Source organism: Microtus oregoni, unplaced genomic scaffold (assembly GCF_018167655.1).
Source record: "Microtus oregoni isolate MIOR12 unplaced genomic scaffold, Mior012 000002F_ref0000024, whole genome shotgun sequence".
Lineage (NCBI taxonomy): Eukaryota > Metazoa > Chordata > Mammalia > Rodentia > Cricetidae > Microtus > Microtus oregoni.
Genome location: NW_024543061.1, coordinates 4878328 through 4900282, shown reverse-complemented (window position 1 = coordinate 4900282; position 21955 = coordinate 4878328). Strand labels below are relative to the sequence as shown.

Here is a 21955-nt window from a genome sequence, read left to right as displayed (position 1 = left end):
GATTTGTTCATGTGTGAGTAGAGGTGTAGGAGGATAGGGAAATACCTTTGTGGGTCCTACTCTGCATAGAATAGGTGACCTAGCAATAATGGAACTTAGAAATGCATTGCGACTCCATTCACAGGTAGTACAGATGTGGGTGACATACTCGGTATCCTTTATATCATAGGGAGAATAAGAATGAAACAAAATAATAAACTGACTAAAAGGAGCTGAAGCTGCAAATAGATCTAGCAATGAAGTATTATACAACCACTAAAATTATAGTAACATTTCACAGATATCAATGAAATAATATCCTGAAAGTGATTAAGAAAAATAGTTTACAAGGAATATACATATCGTAAGAATCTGACTATCTATTGAAGGGAATGAAAGTCCTTGTTGCTGATTCACCAAAATGCCAAGGGAGACACATTATTTGTTTCTAGAGAAGGAAATTGTCTCTGAGTATCAGAGGCAGGTGGTTTTTCTCTTAAAGACCTAACATTCTAAATGATATGAATCTATAGAATATTCCAAAAGTAAATAAAACTTAAAAACTAGAAACATTTTTCTTTCTGACAGTGATGATCGGCATGAGAGATGCAGAAGGCAAGAAACTCATTCTCCAATGTGAAAAGCTTAGACAAATGAGATCTTTTACCTTTATGACACACACATGCTTGCACAGTCTGAATTGTCATTTGCTCTACATTGCTGGTCTAACAATTTGTTATTCATCTTTCAAGATTCTCATGGAAACTCTGAATCTGTGTTTACTCTAGCTTTCTGCAAAGTTAGTTCTATCCTTCAATATAACTTTTTTTTTAATGTACTTAGTCCTAAGCCTGCTTGCCCGACTGCATGTTAGTTTTTTTTGTTTTTTTTTTAACATCATCTCTGAATGCAAAGCTACTGGTGATGGAAATAGCTCCCTTTAGCACATTGATATGGTCAGGTCAGGCTCCTCCCAAAGAAGTCACCACGCCTTTAGAACCCAGGTCAGAAAAATCCTGGCACTGTGGCTTCTAAGAACAGCTGGTTAAGAAAAAGGCAGCACCAGGCAGGTTCTACAGTGCACAGTGAGTTCCGGAGAGAATGTAACCCGTTCCTGGATTCCCCTTGCCATTCCTTCACTGTTGCTCAGGTTGACTATGGGATAGACATCTACACAAAAGAGGTGTTGCTATGGAAATGTCTCCAAGTGAAAGACAACAGAGAATTCTCAAAGGAAGAATCATGCACAAAGATGCTGTGTGGTTATGAACGAACAAGAAAACATTAAATTATTATGGGAATTTAAGATTGCAATCAAAGGCAAGGATCAAAGTAAGAATAAAATTGTTGAAACTGATTGTCAACACATCAAGGGCAAAGCAACTTCTTTAACTAAGTCTGAACTGATTCCATCTACCTACCAGCAATAATACGTCACTGGCCAGTTTCTCTACTGAGGGTCAGAAATTCTGGGACCTAACCATGTCAGTGTTCCTTCTTCTACTCCCCACTAACTGCTGGTTGCTGTCCCAAGACTGTATAATGAACCCTCTTCTGTTTCTACTATTCATTACACAGTTTAAAAAATACTTACACTCAGCTTTTCAGGTGAATTTGCAAAACACAACAGTCTATTTTCTTCCCATGACTCTTCACAGCTTTGCTCTATCCCCCACCTCACCCCCACTCCAAGTTTTTCCTTTGACTATGGTTTTCCTGCTGATTAGAATGTCTTTCTGTGCTTTGTCTGATAAGCAACCCAAAGAACATCTCCTTCAGGACCCTTCTCAGGACAAGCTCTGTCCACAACGTTCCCATAATCACACTCGGGCTCTGCAGAACAACAGAGTGGCTCTCACTTCCCAAGGTGGCAATGTGTAAATGGCATGGTTCTGCCATGATTGCATTCTGCTTAGGGTGACTCGTCTGTTCTTCCCTTGCACCAAACCAGAGGGGGAAAAAAGAGGTCGTAGATCTGCATGGCCATTGTCTCATTAGTGTCTAGGAGAATATCAAGGATACATCAGATACTAGATATAGTCTTATTAAGAAATAAGACCAAAAGAGGGAAAAAATCCAAAATCTTTAAATTTGGCCTTTCACACGGACGTCAATGATGACCTTACTGATACTCTTTTTGGAAACTTCACTAAATACACTAGTGGCAGATTATTTGGTATCAGTCTCAAACCTACAGCATTCTTGTGTGTCGTACTGATACAAGTCTATTTTCTCTGTTATATTGAGTTATAGACATTAAAAGTATCTGTTATGGGATAAGTTGTGTCAATGTAAAATGAGGTGATGAGGGTGAGTCCTAATCCAAAGTGCATGTTGTCCTTCACATACCATAGTCAAGACACATATGCAGACGGGCAATGCTAAGGAGCATGAGAAAATCACAGACAGAAGGCTGGGCAGTATTACAAAGAGCTCTCAGAATGGAGTTAGTGTGTTAGTGCATTGGTATGGTGCATGTGGAGTACAGACTGTGAGGAAGTACATTTCCAGGGTTGAAGGAAATCATAATTGGTGAGTGAACCTCTAGCAAACTACTACGGCACTACATTCTTCTGGGACCCAGTTTAAAACGTTCACAGTCTCTGGATCCCAGTTCCCAGCTACTGGAATTCTGACCATCTTCCACTAAGTGACTCTTACTCATCTGGATTTGTGTCCCAAAACCACTAGAGTCTTAGAGGTCACCTCTTCTCTCAGAAGCAGAACAATTATTTCCCATGTCTCTCCTACTGTGGAATATCCCTAGCACATGTCCTGAACATGCCACCTCTTTTTGGTTCATTATTTTCTAGGGCTTCTCCTAATAAGTGCTTAACTGTAAACAAGCCCTGTGACATCATTCATCTTCATATTGTTTGCAATTTGGGAGGCAAGTTTAAGTATTTGCTATATGCCTGCTGAGGACGTAATAAAAAAGGAAAAAAAAAACATAGTCATTACTATTTTTTGAAACATTTCCTTATTGCCGGGCAGTGGTGGCTCATGCCTTTAATCCCAGCACTCGGGAGGCAGAGGTAGGCGGATCTCTGTGAGTTTGAGGACAGCCTGGTCTACAAGAACTAGTTACAGGACAGACTTTAAAGCTACAGAGAAACCTTGTTTTGAAAAAAAAAAATCCTGAATATCAAGCCTCCCCAGGTATTTTTGGAGGCTTACTGTGATAAAATCTTATTAATTTGTATTATACTCTTGATATATTGAGATACCAATATATTCTTATTTCTTTCATGGCCAAATGGAGTCTAAAAGCATTAAATAATATTTCTGTGAAATGTGAGCATAATAGAGCTCAGATAAACTTAATCTATCTGTTCTGTGATTTCTCCCGGTGAATTCATACCCACATTACAAAGTCCAAACCTAACAAGCTTTGTTAATGAAATCTCTGATTACCCAAGACAGAAATAACAGAAATATTTCAAATTCATTCCTTATTCCAGTTTATATTTTATGTCTCTTTCTACTCACTGTCGGATTTTATAGAAGACTTCATACTTTTTAAATGCTTTGGTTGGAACTTAATGTATCCCTTGATGCTGATTTATCCAATATGTTGTCCTAAATGCAGTGTTAAGAAGGGGGATGATCAGACAGTGTGGGCTCTACTTCATCGTGGGATTAATCCTATGATGGATGTTTCTTTGACAGCATCATTGCAAGGGAAAGAAACTTTTTTTATTGATTTTTATTGAGCTGTACAATTTTCTTTGCTCCCCTCCCTGCCTCTCTTCTCCCTCTCTTAAACCCTCCCCAAGGTCACCAAGCTCTCAATTTACTCAGGAGATCTTCTAAGGGAAAGAAACTTTTCAAGCTGGGGCCTGATGGGAGGAAATACTTGGTGATAACTGTTAATACATTTTGTTATAATAATCTGTTAACAGATTTTGTTGTACAGCTTTGAAGACCACAGAAGGATACTTTCCTGGAGGCTATACCTTATCCCAAGTTTGTTTCTGGTCCTCCCTGCTTCCTACCCATCAAAAGATGGGCAGATTTCCTCTGCCTCCTGCTCCCAAATGTGATTCTCAGCTTCCCTCAGGCCTAGAGCTCATGGACTGACAGTTCTGGAACAAGGAGACCATCAAATCCTTCATGCTCTAAGGTTCTCTTCAGACCTTTCGCCACAGTTCCAAATGATGAATTAACACATGAAGCAAAGGGCAGACTAGAAAATAGGATATGTTTTTCTATTACAGAAAAGTCTAGTCTTCAGTGCGAATTCATTATTTGCTAAACCAAAGGTCAAAGTTATCTCGTGTTTAAATTAACATAGCAAAATCTATGTTAAATGAAACTGGTATTAGTTGTTGTATATTTAATCATTCATATTCTGTTTCAAAATCCTTAATAGGCACAAAATTATCTAGTATCAAAGGACACATGGATTTAAAGAGTTAATGGAATAAAACTAGAAAAATGAAGGGAAAAAAATCACCAATTAAAGCCCATAAAACTAAAATGATTATGTGAACGTATGTAATACTGTGAGGATTACTATCATAAAATGAGATTAAGCAATTAACTAAAATGAAAAAAAAGGGCAAGATATTTTGCATGTCAATCACAAACATTATAGGGTACAGAAAAGCCATTTGAATCACTACAATCTCACTAATTCTTTTCCTAAAATTTATTGCAGCTAGCCTTGTTAAGAGATACAAGTAGGGCCGGGCGGTGGTGGCGCACGCCTTTAATCCCAGCACTCGGGAGGCAGAGGCAGGCGGATCTCTGGGAGTTCGAGGCCAGCCTGGTCTACAAGAGCTAGTTCCGGGACAGGCACCAAAGCTACAGAGAAACCCTGTCTCGAAAAACCGAGAGAGAGAGAGAGAGAGAGAGAGAGAGAGAGAGAGAGAGAGAGAGATCCAAGTAGCATTTGCAGACATAGCCTCACACTCTGCTGAGAAACTATCACTTCGCAGAGTTTCAGAGTCTTAATTGTTTGTCTTGGTCCAGATTCCCAGAGCACTAGTAGAGCTGTGGTGTGTTTTCTGGAATCATTTTGCTTTGGCAACCAGAGTCTGATTTTAGCAATTCTTTTCACAGCAATATAATTTTAACTTGCAGTAACAACATGAACAACACGAAAGGGTTAGCTGCATACTTGTGAATCCACTCCTAAACTTACTAGATTCAGTCAGGTCAACATCACTTTGAAAACACATAAGTATTTCTGAAACTTGTCCTGGCCACATGCCTAAATATAAAAGTATAGACATTCCTGGTAATTAGGCGGGCAATATGGGGTAAATGAGATGAGCAAGCAAATCACTCTGCCTCCTACATTAGTGCTAATGAGAGTGTGCAGTTAATGTTCTCTCTCTTCCTCTCGGTTTCATGTCCTCTGTGGGGTCCATTCCAAAGTATTTGCTTTTGTACTATGCCCCACCAAGGAAAATACTTACTTACCTCACTTATGAAGGATTTGGCTGTGGCAGGATTCATAACAAGGATGGCTCGCCTAAGAGTGTCTCGGTAGCGATTCAACTCCTCTATCCTCATGGTGTCAAAGAGGGTGGTGATCATTTTATTGATGTTGTTTTCCACCTTTTGAAGGGCAACATCCATTCCCTGCTGAGATACTTTGTCCAAAAACTCCTGTATCCCACGGATATCTAGAAACATCATAACACAGGATAAAAAAAAATCTTATCATTTCTGAGCAGTTTATTGTTCAATAAGGCATAAATTCTCAGATTTATTTATGATTTGGCTTAACTAATATCTGTACATGTAAAAATATAGGAGTTAATTAAAAGGGATTTATTTCTCTCTACTTATTATTGTAAATTAATTAGTGGAAAGAGTTGGTACATGGCAGAGAGGGGTGTAAAAGAGGTTCATTTCAATAAAGCATGACTAATTTCTTCAGCATTAAAGACGAATAAACAGAAACAGTTTGTTAAGCTTTGGTACTGAATCTCACGGTGGAAATGGGTTATATATATAGCAATCAATTTTAACATATCTTGGTAAATGAATTTAAGGTTACCTCTTCTGAAGGCAAAGCATTACAGTAACATTTGGAGACATATTAAGGGAAAACTATTTCCTCTTGACCAAATGAATGAAATCTACATCTGGCCTAAAGAGAGACCTAATATACCTAGCTACACAAAACATAATTTAGTTGAGCAACTTGTCTTAGAGATCAACCTAAGGAAGGCAGTATCACGTAATGCCATAAGAAAGAGATGAGAGGAATAATTATCCCCTTAATGAGATAATGTAGTTTCCTCTCCAGAACCCTTGTGTGTGCTGCCAGGACCCTGTTCCATCTCTCCACGTTTCCGCTTCAGGGGATACAACTTCATTTTTCTTCCTTTCTTCCTCTTTCTTTTTGATGTTAGGCAGAGCCTAAGTATATTTTCCCTGGTACTTTGGACCTTTTGGCTCCCTTCCTTTTTCCATGTAGTTGTTTGCAGATGCTTCCCACAGCTCTCAAAGGCACGGCCTTCACTGTTTTTCTTTTCCATAGCCCTCTTCTCTGCAGAGGCTAAATTTACAGCTTTCCCACCCTGGAACTTTTTTTTTTCCAATTTTAATAAAATTGTTTTTGTACTTCAAAAATAAACAAAACACACTTCATTAAATTTCCTCAAATTTCTTATATCATAGAAACCATTCATTTCATTTATCATAATCACAAAATGAGTTACTATCATTACTGTAAAGAAATTATATTAGATCAATTAGCAGGAAGGTCATATTAAAATGTGACATTAAAGGGGGAAATAATGCCATTCATGACAAATGAATTTGAATAACATTTCTCAAAAATAGATAAAACTGCCATTAAATCAACATTCATAATATAAATAGAATATTTTGAGATGCTTTCTTCCAAGCCACTGAGTGCTTACATACAACAAACTACATTATCAAATATTTAAATCTGAATATCCTGTAGGAGATAAAATAATTTGGTTTTAGAACGATGGAAGTGGGTGACATCATGTGTATAAACAAATGAAACTGTATTTTAAGTATTTTTGAAACAACTATCCAAGATATTTATAAAACAATTTCAAATATGAAAAGTTCTAAAATGTTCTCAAATATAAAGTACTGTGAAAATACCAAGTTTGAGTAAGGGAGATAAAATACAATATAAAAAGTAATTATCAATATTTCAGTCTTATTAGTTCACAGATTATATTTTTCATTTTGTGCCCATGGCATAAAAATTTTAAAGCTAAAATAGTTGGTTAAGAATCAGAAATGAGAAACTTAACACCTATGGAATCTATGTCAAAATTTCTAATCTTGTGTGATTGCATGCCTGCAAAATTTTCCTCTCAAGTGAAATAATTAATTTGAAAGCAGTAAGAAAGCTTATATGGCAAGAACTCAAGAGCTTCCAACATAGAAAGTGGTATTTATGCATAATAAATTTTTTTATTTGCAAAGTTACAAGTTAGTTTTTAAAAACTGTGCTTTTATCAATAATTTCAATTTTACAAAAGTAGTGATATGTTCATCTCCATGAGAATTCTGTCTATATGTTATAAATCTGAGCTAGCAGCATAAAAGGATAGAAGGCTCCGTGGACACAGCAGAGCCAGAGACAAAGGCGTGGGAATAATGAAGGCTAAACAGCCAAGTCCGAGAGTATCTGACAGTATAATGCTAACAGGTGGTCTGAAAAGGGTTAAATCTAACGGAGCAGAGAAGAAAGTGGTCTATAAATAATATCAGGATTGTGAACATGCAAAGCAGTGTTTTTAACACTTTGGGGTCAATCACAATCACTTAAGAGAATTAAAAAAAAGCCTGGGTCCATCTCAGAATCCAGAACATAATTCTAATTTTTAATTGTCAGGTTTTATTCTACTTTATTTGAATTAGTTAAAATTTCATGTAAATAAAACATAAAAGCAAAAAGAACATTGGAAAGGATCTGAGATCCTCCAGATTGTTTACACAATGAGTTCTGATTTTAAAAGTAAAATGTTGGTGCAACTACTCCTTCACTTAAAAAAAAAAAATGTTTCTTTAAAGGAAACCCTGATTGCTCTTCGGGCTGTGGAGGGAGGGGGAATTGATTGTGGGAAGGGGGAGGGAAATGGGAGGCGGTGGCCGGGAAGAGACAGAAATCTTTAATAAATAAATAAATTAAAAAAAAAAGAAAAAAAAACAAAAAAAATGTTATTCACTGACTAGGTGGTATTGGCACACACCTTTAATCCCAGCACCTAGGAGGCAGAGGTAGTTGTATCTCTGTGAATTCAAGGCCAGAGTTTTGTAACCCAATGTAAATTTCTGTTATAAAGGAATCAAGCAATAAGTTTTTTCCACATCTGCGGATGATACAGCTGATTACAAGCAGCAACTGGTATGTATGAGAAGAGACAGATCCAAATCATGCTATTAGCAGATGTGTATGAAAGATTCATTAAAATAAAAAGTAGGCCTTCGGGTTTGTTAATTAAACATGAACATAATCAACCATCTCAGTTTTTCAGTTGGAATATCTTCATTCTGAAGTTCCAAAAGCTACAGAAATGAAAGAAAATGGTTGGTGACCTCAAGGAGCTGCCAGACTGATTGCACCTGTCAGTTGTGACTATTTCTTGATAACAGCATGTTTCCAAGCTGTGGCTAGTCCTACTTACCAGATAAATACATAAAAGCTAGTGTTAGCCTGCTCATCAACTGAGTTATTACATGTAAGATTATAGGCAAATGCAGTCTCCCCTGAACACCACAGAGGGCTGTGTGATCAGTAGAAGATTGATCTCTTCTCCTGAGTGCCCACATCCCAAACCCTGTAATATCTGGATATAAACAAATCATATTCCATAGAGAGATCAAGCCTGAAGGTGGGGTTGAGGTAAGGAATTCAGTGAGATCAACATAGAAAGACAAACTCCATAATTAGGTGAGCCCAGTATCATCAGGAGGACCTAAAGTTGGAAGGGAGAAGCAAAGAAAAGGAGACAGCAAAGGGTTTGGAGAGGGTAGATGTGGCTTATCTGAGGAAGAAGTTAAGGAAGGTGGGGGTCTCTGGAAGATGCATAAGGAAGAGAAGTGGATTCTCCCTAATATCTAGGAGAAGAGTGCATGCTTGCTCATAGCTTGTATTTATCATGCTCAGATCTGATGACAGACTTCTGACCCATTGAACTCTACATAACTTGTGTTGACCCTCCAAATTAATTATAATCTCTAGTGCCAGCAACAGAAATCAATGTGAAATCATGCTTAACTTTTTAAATAGGCATGTTTCTAATTAATATCCACTGAATTTTGGTGCAGAATTGTCTGTATTCTGTCAATCATATTTGGAATAAATGCTGATTGGCCAGGCAGGAAGTATAGGTGGGAAAACCAGACAGGAAGTAGAAATGATGCAATGAGAACAGGAGAATGCTGGGAAGGAGGAAGTTGATTCCTCCCAGTCCAGTGCAGACTGACAGAGGAAGCAGGATGTGACTTGCCAGCTGAGAAAAGGTACCAAGCAAAACTAGATCAGAATAATGGGTTAAATAAGCTACAAGAGCTAATACAAGAGCCTGACCTAATGGGCCAATCAGCTTTATAACTTATAGAGATCTCTGTGCGATTTTCTTTGGGGTTTGCTGGCTATGGGGTACTGGGCGGGACAGAAACCACCAACAAGCAGGCCCCTCATATTGCAAATTTAATTTCAGAATCACCCAGAAATGCTTCTGTGACTTTATAACCTTGATCTACTCCTGTGATCTCTGACATTCTGACAGAGTCCATGATGGTCCAGAAGACTGGGACATAGTTTTTGGGTTTGTGTCACAGACCTGAGACAATCCTGAAGACTACGGATCCTGTCTTAGTAAACTAAGTAGCCCAGTCATTCTGCATCACTTTGTGCCTGTCAGTGCTTTGCCTGATCTTCTTGCTGTCCTTAGGGAGGAAAGCATGGGTGAGTCCCAACTTAGTGTCACCATTGCTCTTAAGGAGTGTTGATTTCATACTGCCACTTCCTTCACATCTATGGAGTCCAAAGTTATTGTCTTAATTTTCAGATGGAAAATGATCTTCTGCACCACTTCTAGTCACACTTACCATTTTTCTTTTTGGGAAGAGTTTCTTTGTGTACGGGAAACAAACTGCATTTGATGTCAGAAAACCAGCCTTGGGTCAGTAAGTTGCTTCTACGGTAAGCTCTGTTCACTTGGAATCACGTTCATAATTGATGTCTCCTCTGTTCATTTTTTTTTTCAGATTTCATCTCTCTTCAAAGAGCAAGATGCTGTTTTTTTTTTACTTATAAAATAACTCTTGTTTCATCCTGTGATTTCACATGTATTTAGAGTTTTACATTCTTACCCTGATGATCCTATTGTACCAGGCTAGTCAGCCCGAATCCTTGGTTTTTACAAAACAAGTGAAATTGAGTAAAGCCACAATGTAAACAAATAGCTTCTTTTGTATACTGAATTGTAATGTAATTTTATGGTTGCAAGAGTCAGAGAATCTGGTTAGACAAGGGAAACAAAAAGCCAGCCTCTTCCCTATAAGTAATGGAATTTTTCCAGTCAATTACAAATAAAAAGAGGAGGAAGCAGAAATGAAGGAACAAATGCAGGGAGGGAGTTCTAACTTTTAATACCTAGTGTGTGACTCATTTCATGTACTTATGCAAACACACACACACACACACACACACACACACACACACAGACACTCCAGCCCAAGTAATTTGGTGATGAAGAGGAAGGCATAGTTGTTTCCTGTCCTTGAGGTGTTTCCAATTCACAGATAGAACATACAGAAATCAAAATTATATTTTAATCATTTAGGGCCTGTTGAAGGCAATGTAAGAGAGCCGTGAAAGCTTCAGTCAAGTGTGAGCCTATATATGCAAACCTCCACAATTATATTTTATTTCACTGAGCACTAGATATTCTGATGAAAAATGAGAATGCATAAAATATGAAGGGAGTTGTATAGGCATCAGATTCCCATGTGATATACATTTCTGTTACAAAAACTCTAGTAACCTCAGTCAAAACTTCTGCCTTTACATTTATATTTGCTATGAAAGTTTAGAAAATAGAAAAAGTCCTTAATGGGAATGATAGTGATCTATCATCTACCTGTCTGTCTATCATCTATCTATCTATCTATCTATCTATCTATCTATCTATCTATCTATCTCTATGTATCTATCTATCTCTCTATCTAATCTCTATCTATTAATCATCTAGCTTTTATTTGTCTTTTAATCAAAAATTCTTTATAAAGCTAGGTATCATGGCACATTCCTGCCATCCCAGGACATGGGAGGCTGAGGAAGAGTTTCTGAAATTTAATGCTAGCCTTGCAAGAGAGTCAGAAATTGACTACCACACATTCTAGAGAGAGACTTTGCCTCAAAAACTCTAAATAAAATAAGTAAATAAATAAACATACAGATAAATAAGCAATATCATCTTCAGAACTTAATAGTATATGCACTATCACTTCCTCTGGCACCCAAATTATTTTACCTACGTAGGTTATCTTCCCTTGTAATCCTCTATGACATAATGGACAATTGGTGGCTAATAATTCATTTTATCAAATCTTGTAAAACAAGGACATTATTATCTCTAAAGAAGGATTAATTTTAATCTTCCTAGCAAAAGCTATCTATATGAAAATAGACTAATCCTAGCACCAGAATTTAATTTTGCTATATGTTTACAAAGGAACCCTAAGAAATAGGTAGAAATATGAGACAATACGATACTGTACTTAAATTAGATGCATGATTCACTTTGGTGGAACCTGTACCAGTCATCCTTATCAAAGGAGATCACTTTCTTTATCATCTCGACTTACTTTTTGCCCATCACAGTGAAAGAAACTTGGAAGAAAGTAGCAAGACAAAACAGCTCCCGTCCTATTGGGAAATGTGCTCTGTACCAGCTGATGAGAACACTCAACCCAGTCCTGATTGAGAACTATTGTAGCATTGTTCTTTCTCACAGTCAATTATCAATCTAACTAAGTATGATAGATTTCTGTGAAACATTTCAAAATAGCAATTTATTGTCTCATCATTGTATTGAAACATCACTTTAAAATATTTAATAATAAAGGACAAATTTTGTAATGTTTTCATGCTTAATTTTTCCTCTGTTCATCTTCTACTCCTTTGAGTAGATGAAGACATTTAATCATTCTGATCACTTAATGCATTGATGACCTCAATTTGAGCAGGAATACTTCGGCATGGCACTGGCTAAGCATGTTGTATCTAAAATTATGACAGCATGCTAAGCTTTAAAATTAAAATGTAGGACCTTGTGACTTTCTTCTCCCACTTTCTCATTTTACAAATTGGAACACAGCTTAATGCTGACTATGTGAGATAGAACATAAACCAGAACAGATTTTTCTCAATATTTGGATAGCAAAGTATATTCTCTGTGTCTCCTTCCTGAGGAAAAAAAAATCAAGACTTTTAACCATCAAGTAATTTTAAAAGTTTTGTTTTAAAAGAACTATCAACTTGAAAAATTCACTGGAGTCATGTAGCAGTTTTTTTGACATTTTTAGACTATTCAGTTTTATATAAATTTAAAAAGTAAAGATAATAACATGCTATGCTCAGCTTTGACATATCAGAGCCTGGCAATTATGATCTAACATAAAGAGTTTACATTTGACAGGAGCTTGTCATTTGGGCATCTTTTACTATGGAAACCTTCTTTACAGTAAAGCTGAGAAATATTTTTAAAGCACAAATCACTGATAAATAAATCCTGAATAAAAGAATCTACTCTTTTTGCCCATTTGACATAATCTATATTAATGCAAAGGAAATGGTTCAATAAATTGGTTGGATTAATTACATGCTTATTGATGCAGGCTGGAGAAAATGAGAGAACTGCAGCTTGGAAAATAGCCAGTGACGAATAATCAGCTTTCAGGCTATTGGGAGAGAATGTCAAGATTATTATAGTTATCAGACATTAGAATGCATCCTTGGGGCGATTATAAACATTTGCAATCAATTAAGAGGAAAGTGTCTACTCTAACGGACCTGACTGAGTCTACACTAACTCTACATGGAATAAAGATCATGACTCAGAAATGCATTAATGAAGACGGTTCCCTTCTCTTCATTTCAAAATGAAAGACATTGCTTACAAACCCCAGTCACCTAACTCTGTGCTGAACTTTAATTTGCATTATTATATGAATGTTTTTACCATGCTGAGTAGTGTGCTTTGTGATCTCCTGAGTGGAAGTTGTTCTGTACATACTATCAGATAATATATGTTTCTGTTCATGTTATTTGTTTTGGTCACTTCCATAGTACTTCACTTTGTTGATACTTCATGGAAATTTGTAGCCAATTTTCAGAGTGGTTAAGCAGTTATGGTAAAGATTTATATAAATGGAACCAACCTAGTCCACCAAAAGATAAATGGATAGTGAAAATGTAGTACACATATATAAATAGAATACTCTAGCTCTGGGAAAAAATAAACTCACAAAATGTTCAGGAAAAAAAGATGAGTACTTTTGAGGGAGGTTACACAGTCTCATAAAGGAAAAAAAATACATGTTAGTCCTCAATTGTGGATTCTAGGCACATGTGTGTGTGTGTGTGTGTGTGTGTGTGTGTGTCTGCAGACACACATTGGAGTTAAGAGATAATCAGCAGTTAAGAGCACTTGTAGAGAGAACCTAGGTTTAATTTCTAGTACACACATGGTGGCTGACAACCATGTGTAGCTCTGTTCTAGGGATACAACCAGTGTTGGTACCAAACACAGGCACACACACACACACACACACAAGTGCACATGCATTCAGGTGATCACTCATATACATACAAAATAAATAGATCTTAAAATATCTAATAAAAAGCTTCAAACAATACTTATACATATATAATTACTATTTAGAAAGAGATAGATACATTGATTCAGATAAGGCGGAGTGCATGGTGGCAGAGTATAGCATCTAGAAAAGACCAAGAAAGGTAAGTATTAGCTGACGAAGAAGGACTCAGTAAGTAATGGACACTTGAATCACAGAAAGGATATAAAGTAAATTGCTAATTGTTTTTGTTTCAATTCTCATAAAATTTTCAGGTTTTGGTGGTAGAAAAGTGCACCAAATAACATCAGATAGTGAAAACACTAAATCCGCTGTGAAGCTCCACAGTTTTAGAGTGGCTACTCTGTTTGGAAGTTAATTGAAAATTTTCCTGTGCCTTTTTTAATTTTTAAGTTCTTTATAATAACCATTAAGGAATAAAAAGAATTAAGTGGAAAAAAGGACTGGGTTCTTCAAATGCATTTAAATAATAAAATTTTCTTTTATTTAATCTGCAGATGACAGTAGTCTAACAAGTCTTGCTTCCACACTTTTAAAAAGCATTTTATCCTACTTTCTTATTGGAAACTGCATTTTTTTCACAAGTAAACTGTCCATAGAAAGTGCTGTTTACAAATTAGTGTGCAGTTGACAGATTTTTACTCATATAAATGAGTTTATTTTAACCAATTTTGTAAGAAAAAACACATTTTCGCTACTTATTATTGTACGCGAGTTTTTGCCTTTTATAATTGAAAACAGTTTTCATACAGTATTTTCTGATCATGCTTTTCTCCTCTCTCAAGGCCTCCCAGACTCTCCCTACCTCCAAAGTTACCCAGCTCCACAGCCTTTCTTTCACTCTTTCTTTAAAAAATAAACAACATAAAAAAGAAACTCAGAGTCCCAAAATCCCTACTTGAACAAATAAGCAAAATTTGAACCCAAATATATTGTCCAAAGGCTAATAAGCAAAAATATATGAAATTTTAAATTCTACGAAAATACCATTGATTTCATCTTGGGTTTACCATCTACTCCTGAGCATGGGACCTACCCTGCAGTATGGCTAATATACCTAGTGAAACTCCATTGGTCCCAAGAGGGGACCAATCATAAATAGCTTTTTGGTTAGGGATGCAAGCCTATGTCCACTTGCCCTTCTCAGTGACGGGAACTCATTCTTAGTATTTGTAATTTCAAAAGATATTTGCATTTTGTTGTTTATAAGCTAACCATTCATTGATACAGACATTACAATAAATAATATATATTTTTTAGATATTCCAATATAACAGACTGATAATAGCTCTGACTGTAATACTACAACACTTTGACAACAAAATGCAGGAGCATTCACACCAATGAATTTTCTGTCCCTCCTGAAGTTAGAGGGTCTTTTCTTCTTTCCCTTTGGTCTCCAGGTAGAAAAGGCTACTTCACACTGGCATGGGTCTCTTCCTTGGAATGGACTATTTTTGACTTCTGTCTGCCTCTGAAGGAAATCTAATGAGTTGTTCCAGGATGATTAGATGAATTAGGCACTACCAACACAACTTTTTCTTTTCTTTTCTTTTCTTTTCTTTCTTTTTTTGGTTTTTCAAGACAGGGTTTCTCTGTGGCTATGGAACCCATCCTGGAACTAGCTCTTGTTCATCAGGCTGGCCTCAAACTCCCAGAGACCTGCCTGCCTCTGCCTCTGCTGGGATTAAAGGCATGTGCCATCACAACTTTTAAAATTAATAATCTTTGTCCTGTTTTTAGCTTATTGAACAATTTGAAGTCTGACAAAGGTGTGTTCAAAACACTGAATAATTGTCTAATAGTACAACAATTCATAGATCTTTTAGTACCAACCTAACATTCTGGAAATATTAGGTATTGAAATAATTCCCTCACACACTGACTAAAGATTATGACTTCTTTCAGCTCTTTATGGTGCTCACACCAAGACAAATTGTATACTTAAGACAGACATTCCACAAGAAGAACTGTGTCACTTTGGCCTCATTCTGGCTAACATCAACATGAAAGCGGTGTGAGATTATGTAGGCTTGCTTGTCATACTTGAGATCCCATGATCACCTTGCTTGCATATGATCTTACTTTCTCAACTCGAGCCTTCAGGGGCCATGGAGTGATGGAAATCTGACAATTTCAGTTTAAATGTCCCTTAGCCTCCCAGAGTTTCTATCTGTGTTCATAGAGGTCGTGAGGACTTTGTGAGTATACAGCCGGAAATGTTCTTCTCTAATGAACTTGGCAGACCAGCCTGAGCAATACGATCACTTTTAAATTTTTCTAGAAATATCCTGCAGTTCTTCTTGGAGATAAATGCCAAAAGGCTGTTGCTATTAGCATGGGGTACTTCAAGTTTCTGGACTTCTAACACCTGACAAGGTAACTTCAGTTCTAGAGTCGGAGAATGCATGGACATTCTTATTCTTTAAAAAATGACTTTTGGGTATTTTTTTTTCAGGAGAAAATGTTCTGGTACAGATTCCCTAAACTGGATACATGCTTAAATTTAGCTGACTTCTGGAACCTCCATTCCCTACCAGAGGGCTCCACCACACTTTACCATCATTATTTCTGTAGTCAGACCAACGAGTCCATTGAAAACAGCAGGGAATGCATCCTTGCCTATGTAGACTACTTGTTGAAACCTCTTAAAATCCCTCTACCACAGTTCTCATCCTGCATGTGGGATGTAAGAAGACCAGAAGAGTAGTATCCTGGAGCACAAATTACTACATATCTAGGCTTGTGAATTTTACTATTTCTGATAAAACTGTTCAACCATGCTATTGTAACTTGAAAGAAGTCAAAAGTAACATACTTGGAAATTAACATGATTATGTTCCAAACAATGTTTTTTTATTAAAAGATGTATTAGGCCCTGCAATAGCCTTCTGTCCCTGACAATCAGGGCAAAAATTGTCTCAACTAAATGCAATAAACTTCCTTTAATTAAGAGCAGAATTTATTTATATAAATAGAGAATCTGAAGTATTCTAAGCTGGCAAGGAGACATGATTGCCGATTTCAAAATTTGTCTCCCATCTGGGTTGATCCCCTATGCTTTAGAAATAGTACATGTAATTCCAGATCACCACACTCTAGAAGACACTGGAAATGCACATTGAATATGGTTTAAAGAAACTTTCAAGTGCTGAAGTAAGCAGCAGTCAAAAACTATATACTATAATGAAATGCCTCTAAAGTAAAACTACCCTTATGCATTTAGGAGAACTTCATGGAACAATCTCTACAAATTTTGGGCTCAATTTTCTACACAATTGAAGAAGTCCAATTGGAAGCATTCCCCTAATCTAATTGACATGATTAATGGCAGCACTTCAGCTTTGGAGGTCATTCTATTTAACTTCAACCCACTGGTAAGGGTCATTATAGAAAACAGACATTGTCTTTTTGGGCAGTGGAGTCTTTGTGATCACAAATAAATCTATTAAACCCAGATTAATTCTCTTGGTTCAGTAGAAAGACACATGCAGAAGTTTAAGGAAAACGCCATCCATCTTTTAAAAGATGGTCCAATTGTTATTGGTTTCGTTCTGCTCATTAAAGAGTTGACTATAGTCTCATCAAAAATGTGAGAAAAATAAAATGGATTCAATCTCAACTCCTGTCATTCAGAATAATTAGAGGAAGTTCAAGCCCATGGTAAAATTACTAGTGGCCAACGGTGTAAAAAGAGGGCTCTAGTGACAGGTATTCTCTAAGAAGCTCTGTGGCACTGCACACTTTGAAAGCAGAAGTGCTCACTAGGTAGGAGGACATAAAGTTCCTTACTGTATGCAAGCCCACAGCATATGTTTTGAGTTGTTTTGTTCACAGACTTTGGTTTACTTGATGTCATTGCATTAACACAAGACTCATGCTGCTTGTTCTTTCTTGAGATTTCAGATTCTGTCTTGTCTGTGAGAATGTTATTGTGTTTAATCAGTTATTCTTAATAATGATCAACTAGGTCATTTTAGCCCAATTACTGTTCTGCTTGACCTGTTTCCAATAATCTTTAAATTTTCCGAATTGAAATTTAGTATAATTTCCATTTATATTATTTTAATACCTATGAATTCTTCAGGCTTAAAGGGGTTGTGTCTCTTCATGAGACACAATAATTATATATAGTCAATTAGTGAACTTGTTCTTTTTGGATATTTGTTAGAAATTAGTACTATTATAGTTGTATAGTGTGAAATACACTAGTGGTCTGGAGCAAGAATAATGGAGAGACCATTGACGATTGCATCTGTGCTTCATAACTTATTTTGAAGTTATTTGACATTGCATTACTTTATTGGTGAGGGAGGTCCTTCTGTCTGTGTGTTGCTTTTATAGATTAATGAATAAAGAACTGCTTTGAGCCTATGGCAGGGAAGCACAGAACTAGGTGGGGAAAGCTAGTCTGTATGCTGGGAGAAAGAAGGGCAGAATTAGAGAGACGTCATGTAGTCCTGCCAGAGACAGATAATGGAACTTTATCTGGTAAGCCACAGTCACGTGTCCATACAAAGATTAATAGAAATGGGTTAAATTAATCTGTAAGAGTTAGCCAATAAGAAGCTAGAGCTAATGGGAAAAGCAGTGATTTAATTAAAGCAGTTTCTGTGTGATTATTTTGGTTCTATGCTAGCAGTGCAGCTGGGAAACAACAAGTGGCCCTCCTCCTACACTTCATGTTTTCTCTTTTGTAAAAATACTAGTAATATTAATAAGTATCTTTTTTTATTAGACAATGCATACATTTGAAGGATTTAGAAAACTGGCTGTGTATTGCAAAGCTTCTCTAACAGTCTTTGTTCTTTCATTCTTGGCTCCTGAGAACATTAAATGATGCAATATAAAATACTTAATCTAGTTCCTGGCAAGTAAAAATGAGCTGTTTTTAATATTTCTGCTATTCTAAGACTTGATCATTTTTTTTTTTTTTACTGTAGTGGCTGTTTCCCACAGATGCTGTTCCCAAAGCTTCCCTAATCTTAGTAATCAAAACCAAAGTCTACCCAGAAATCCTGGTTAACCACCGCTGCCAAAATTAAAATCTTCATTACATCTATATCTCCATCATTCACTGATTGGTAACTTAGCCCACTGCTTCCCTTTTCCAAAGACATATAAGTAACTTTCCTCTTTTATTGATTGTAAGGCTTTTACTATTTAAAGGTAAACATACATTCTGCAAACTCATATTTTGTAATGCACTAAGAAGTAAGAGCTGGCTATTTCACACATGACACCTTACTGAAAGCTTAGCAACACAACTTCCTTCCAAGGCTTCTGGGAAAAAAGTCTTTAATTAATCCCCTCAAATGAAGTTTCCATACTTGTCAAATGCTTTTTGATCCATTTTTTAGAAACAATGATGTGATTTTTTTTTTGGTAGACTACCTTTACTCATGATTAACTACTTCTGAACAAAAGGACTTCACTAATCAACTAGATGTAGAAGCCTAAAACACACACACATTCTCTCTCTTCCTACCCCTTTTCTACATAAAAAATATATGTGACGTGTGATTCCCCTCTGTATACTGTGAATACCATTGGTTAATAAAGACACTGTTTTGTGATGTGGGAGTCCCCTCCCTGTGCTGTGAATACCATTAATGCATAAAGAATTTCACTTGGCCTGTTGATAGGGCAGAATTTAGGTAGGAGGGAAAAAATAAATGAAATGCTGGAAGAAGGCAGAGTCAGGGAAATGCCATGGATCCACCACTGGAGAAAGACGTGGTAAAATTTTGCTGGTAGCCCACAACCTCGTGGTGATACACAGATTAATGGAGATGGGTTAAATTAAGATGTAATTGTTAGCTAATAAAAAGTTAAAGCTAATAGCCAAATAGTATATTAATTAATATAGTTTCTGTGTGATTATTTCAGTTATGGGTGGCCGGGACAAACAAGCAGCCTCCCAGCAACAGCTCTGAGCCAACAGCAGAGCAAGGCAGAACAGAGCTAGGCAGGGAAAACTAAAATAAATGCTGGGAGAAAGAAGGCAGAGTCAGGGAGAAACCATGTAGCCCTGCTGGAGACGGACTCTGGGACTTTACCCAATAAGTTACAGCTTTGTAGTGATACACAGATTAATCGACATAGGTTAATTTAAGATGCGATTTAGCCAGATATATGCTTAAGGTATTGGCCAAACAGTATTGCAAATAATATGGTTTTTGTGTGATTATTTTGGGGCCGAGCAACCAGAATCAAACAAGAAGTCACCTACTACATATATGTATATATATATATATATATATACACATATTTCTATATAATGCATAGATATTAGAATAATATATATATATATATACATACATACACACATATGCACTTCTAAGCAAACTAATTTTCTAATCACCTTGTGATCCAGCACGCTGCCTGATTCTACTCACTAATGATACTTAATTCATTCATTAATAAGAGCAATTCCTGATAATAAGAATAAAAAGTCAAGTTTAATCCACTTAAAATGATGTGCCTGATAACTGGAAGTGAGCATATTAGCCCTCTTCCAGGTACAAAACCTCTGGGAGCTTGCTGTTTGTCTTGGATCTCAGCCTACTTTTTCACTAACAGGATTTATTGTAAGCATCAAAAGACAATTTTCTTATATTAAATGATGGTATTATTGGAAATAATGATAAAAGCAAGGCCAATTTTAATGAGTGTAAGGAAGTCATGTAAAGGAAGTTTATCAACAGAAGAGACAGATTTTTTTTTTCCCCAAAAGCAAACCCTGTGTTTAAACAGGAACCCAATCATCACTTGTGTGGTTACAGCTCCTTATTCACTCCCAGGCATTTAGAGAAGAATGAAGGACTTCAAGTATGAGTACCAGACTGCCTGCATGCTAAATGGGTACTTTCAAGACAGCATTCAGTTCATCAGTAACGAAAATGTCTTCTCTTATAAAAGTCCATCTGTGAGTCTCACAGGATTTGGAAATAAATGATAATAAATGACTTTTTATCCTACATATTTTTACAATCAAAAAGCAAGCTTCCCATTTTAACGCTGAGAAAGTGTCTTCATCAGAAAACACTTTTCTGCTGCTTATTTTATTGAACTTAGGTTTTCTCCCATTAAAAATCTGGATTTTAAATATTTATTATTTCAGTGTATACTTGATCTGAGGCTGTGAATTCCATTTAAAGATGAAAAGGAAAAAGTATAAGAAGCAAAAGCAGATGAAGGCAGGGAGCGTATGGACTCTAGAGACAGTCCTCGTCACTGTGCTTAGATACCATCCCACCAGCGTTTCAGGCTTGGGGAAGCCAATTCTTTTCAATATTGTTTTTGTTTCTTTTATTCATGTCAGTGTCTTAGTTCTTACTCTGTGACCCCTGAGTAACGTGAGTTAGGCAACAGAAATACTTGTTTCCGTCTTGGCAACAAAAAGCGTCTTTCTGGAGAGCTCACAGACTTTGCCTGCAGTTTGCCCATTGAGTTCAAGGGGATTATTCTGGCAGCCAAAAAGCCAAGCTACTTTGATTATTTGGGGCCAAATATCCCCCTTCCTGACCAGCCCCAGGGGGCTGTCCCTTATTGCCTGCCAGATTTTTGCCAACCTGCTGCTTCTCTGCTCTGTGGCTTTTGCTCTCCAGCCTACTTGTCTGTCACAGCTCTCTCTTAAAATGCAGCTCGATGATGAGAAGAAAGGATTACTTTAAATGTTTGTTTGTTTTTCACGCTTATTTACTTATTTGCCAAGAAAAACATTCTTTGATAAAAATGGAAAAACAAGACCCAGAGAGCAACATTTTAGAATCTTCAAATGAAACACATTTTTAAATGAATTCTTCACTCTGGGGTTATTTATCCTCCTTAGGTCATCTCCAGCTCTGGTCACTTCTCTCCCCACTTATAAAAAAGAGGGGAGAATGGTATGCAAAGAGCTTTAGCTTCAGATAGAAAAGGAAGAGCTTCGGGAAATTATTTAAATGAAGGCAGTACTTTCACTTAATGAGTTTATGTATCACAATGAATGTTTCCAAACCAAACTGTTTCCTCCGCAGGTCACAGTGCATTCTGGAAAACGGTGTGCTGCAGTGGACGACTGAAATATTGCTTCATACTAGCTTCAGTTTTTGTAAAACTTCATGCCGAATCAAACATGCAGAGGATATAGTCTACT

The 21955-nt window shown here is 36.6% G+C and overlaps 1 protein-coding gene across 5 annotated transcripts in view; it reads right to left on the bottom strand.

The window, feature by feature from the left end:
- Positions 1-21955, bottom strand: part of Grid2 (glutamate ionotropic receptor delta type subunit 2) — a 1406062-nt gene that overhangs the window by 715423 nt on the left and 668684 nt on the right. For all 5 annotated transcript variants that reach the window (XM_041638370.1, XM_041638390.1, XM_041638352.1 and 2 more), the window contains one exon: positions 5407-5612. In XM_041638370.1, the coding sequence (XP_041494304.1) occupies positions 5407-5612 (206 nt within the window). The remainder of the gene's footprint in view (positions 1-5406; positions 5613-21955) is intronic.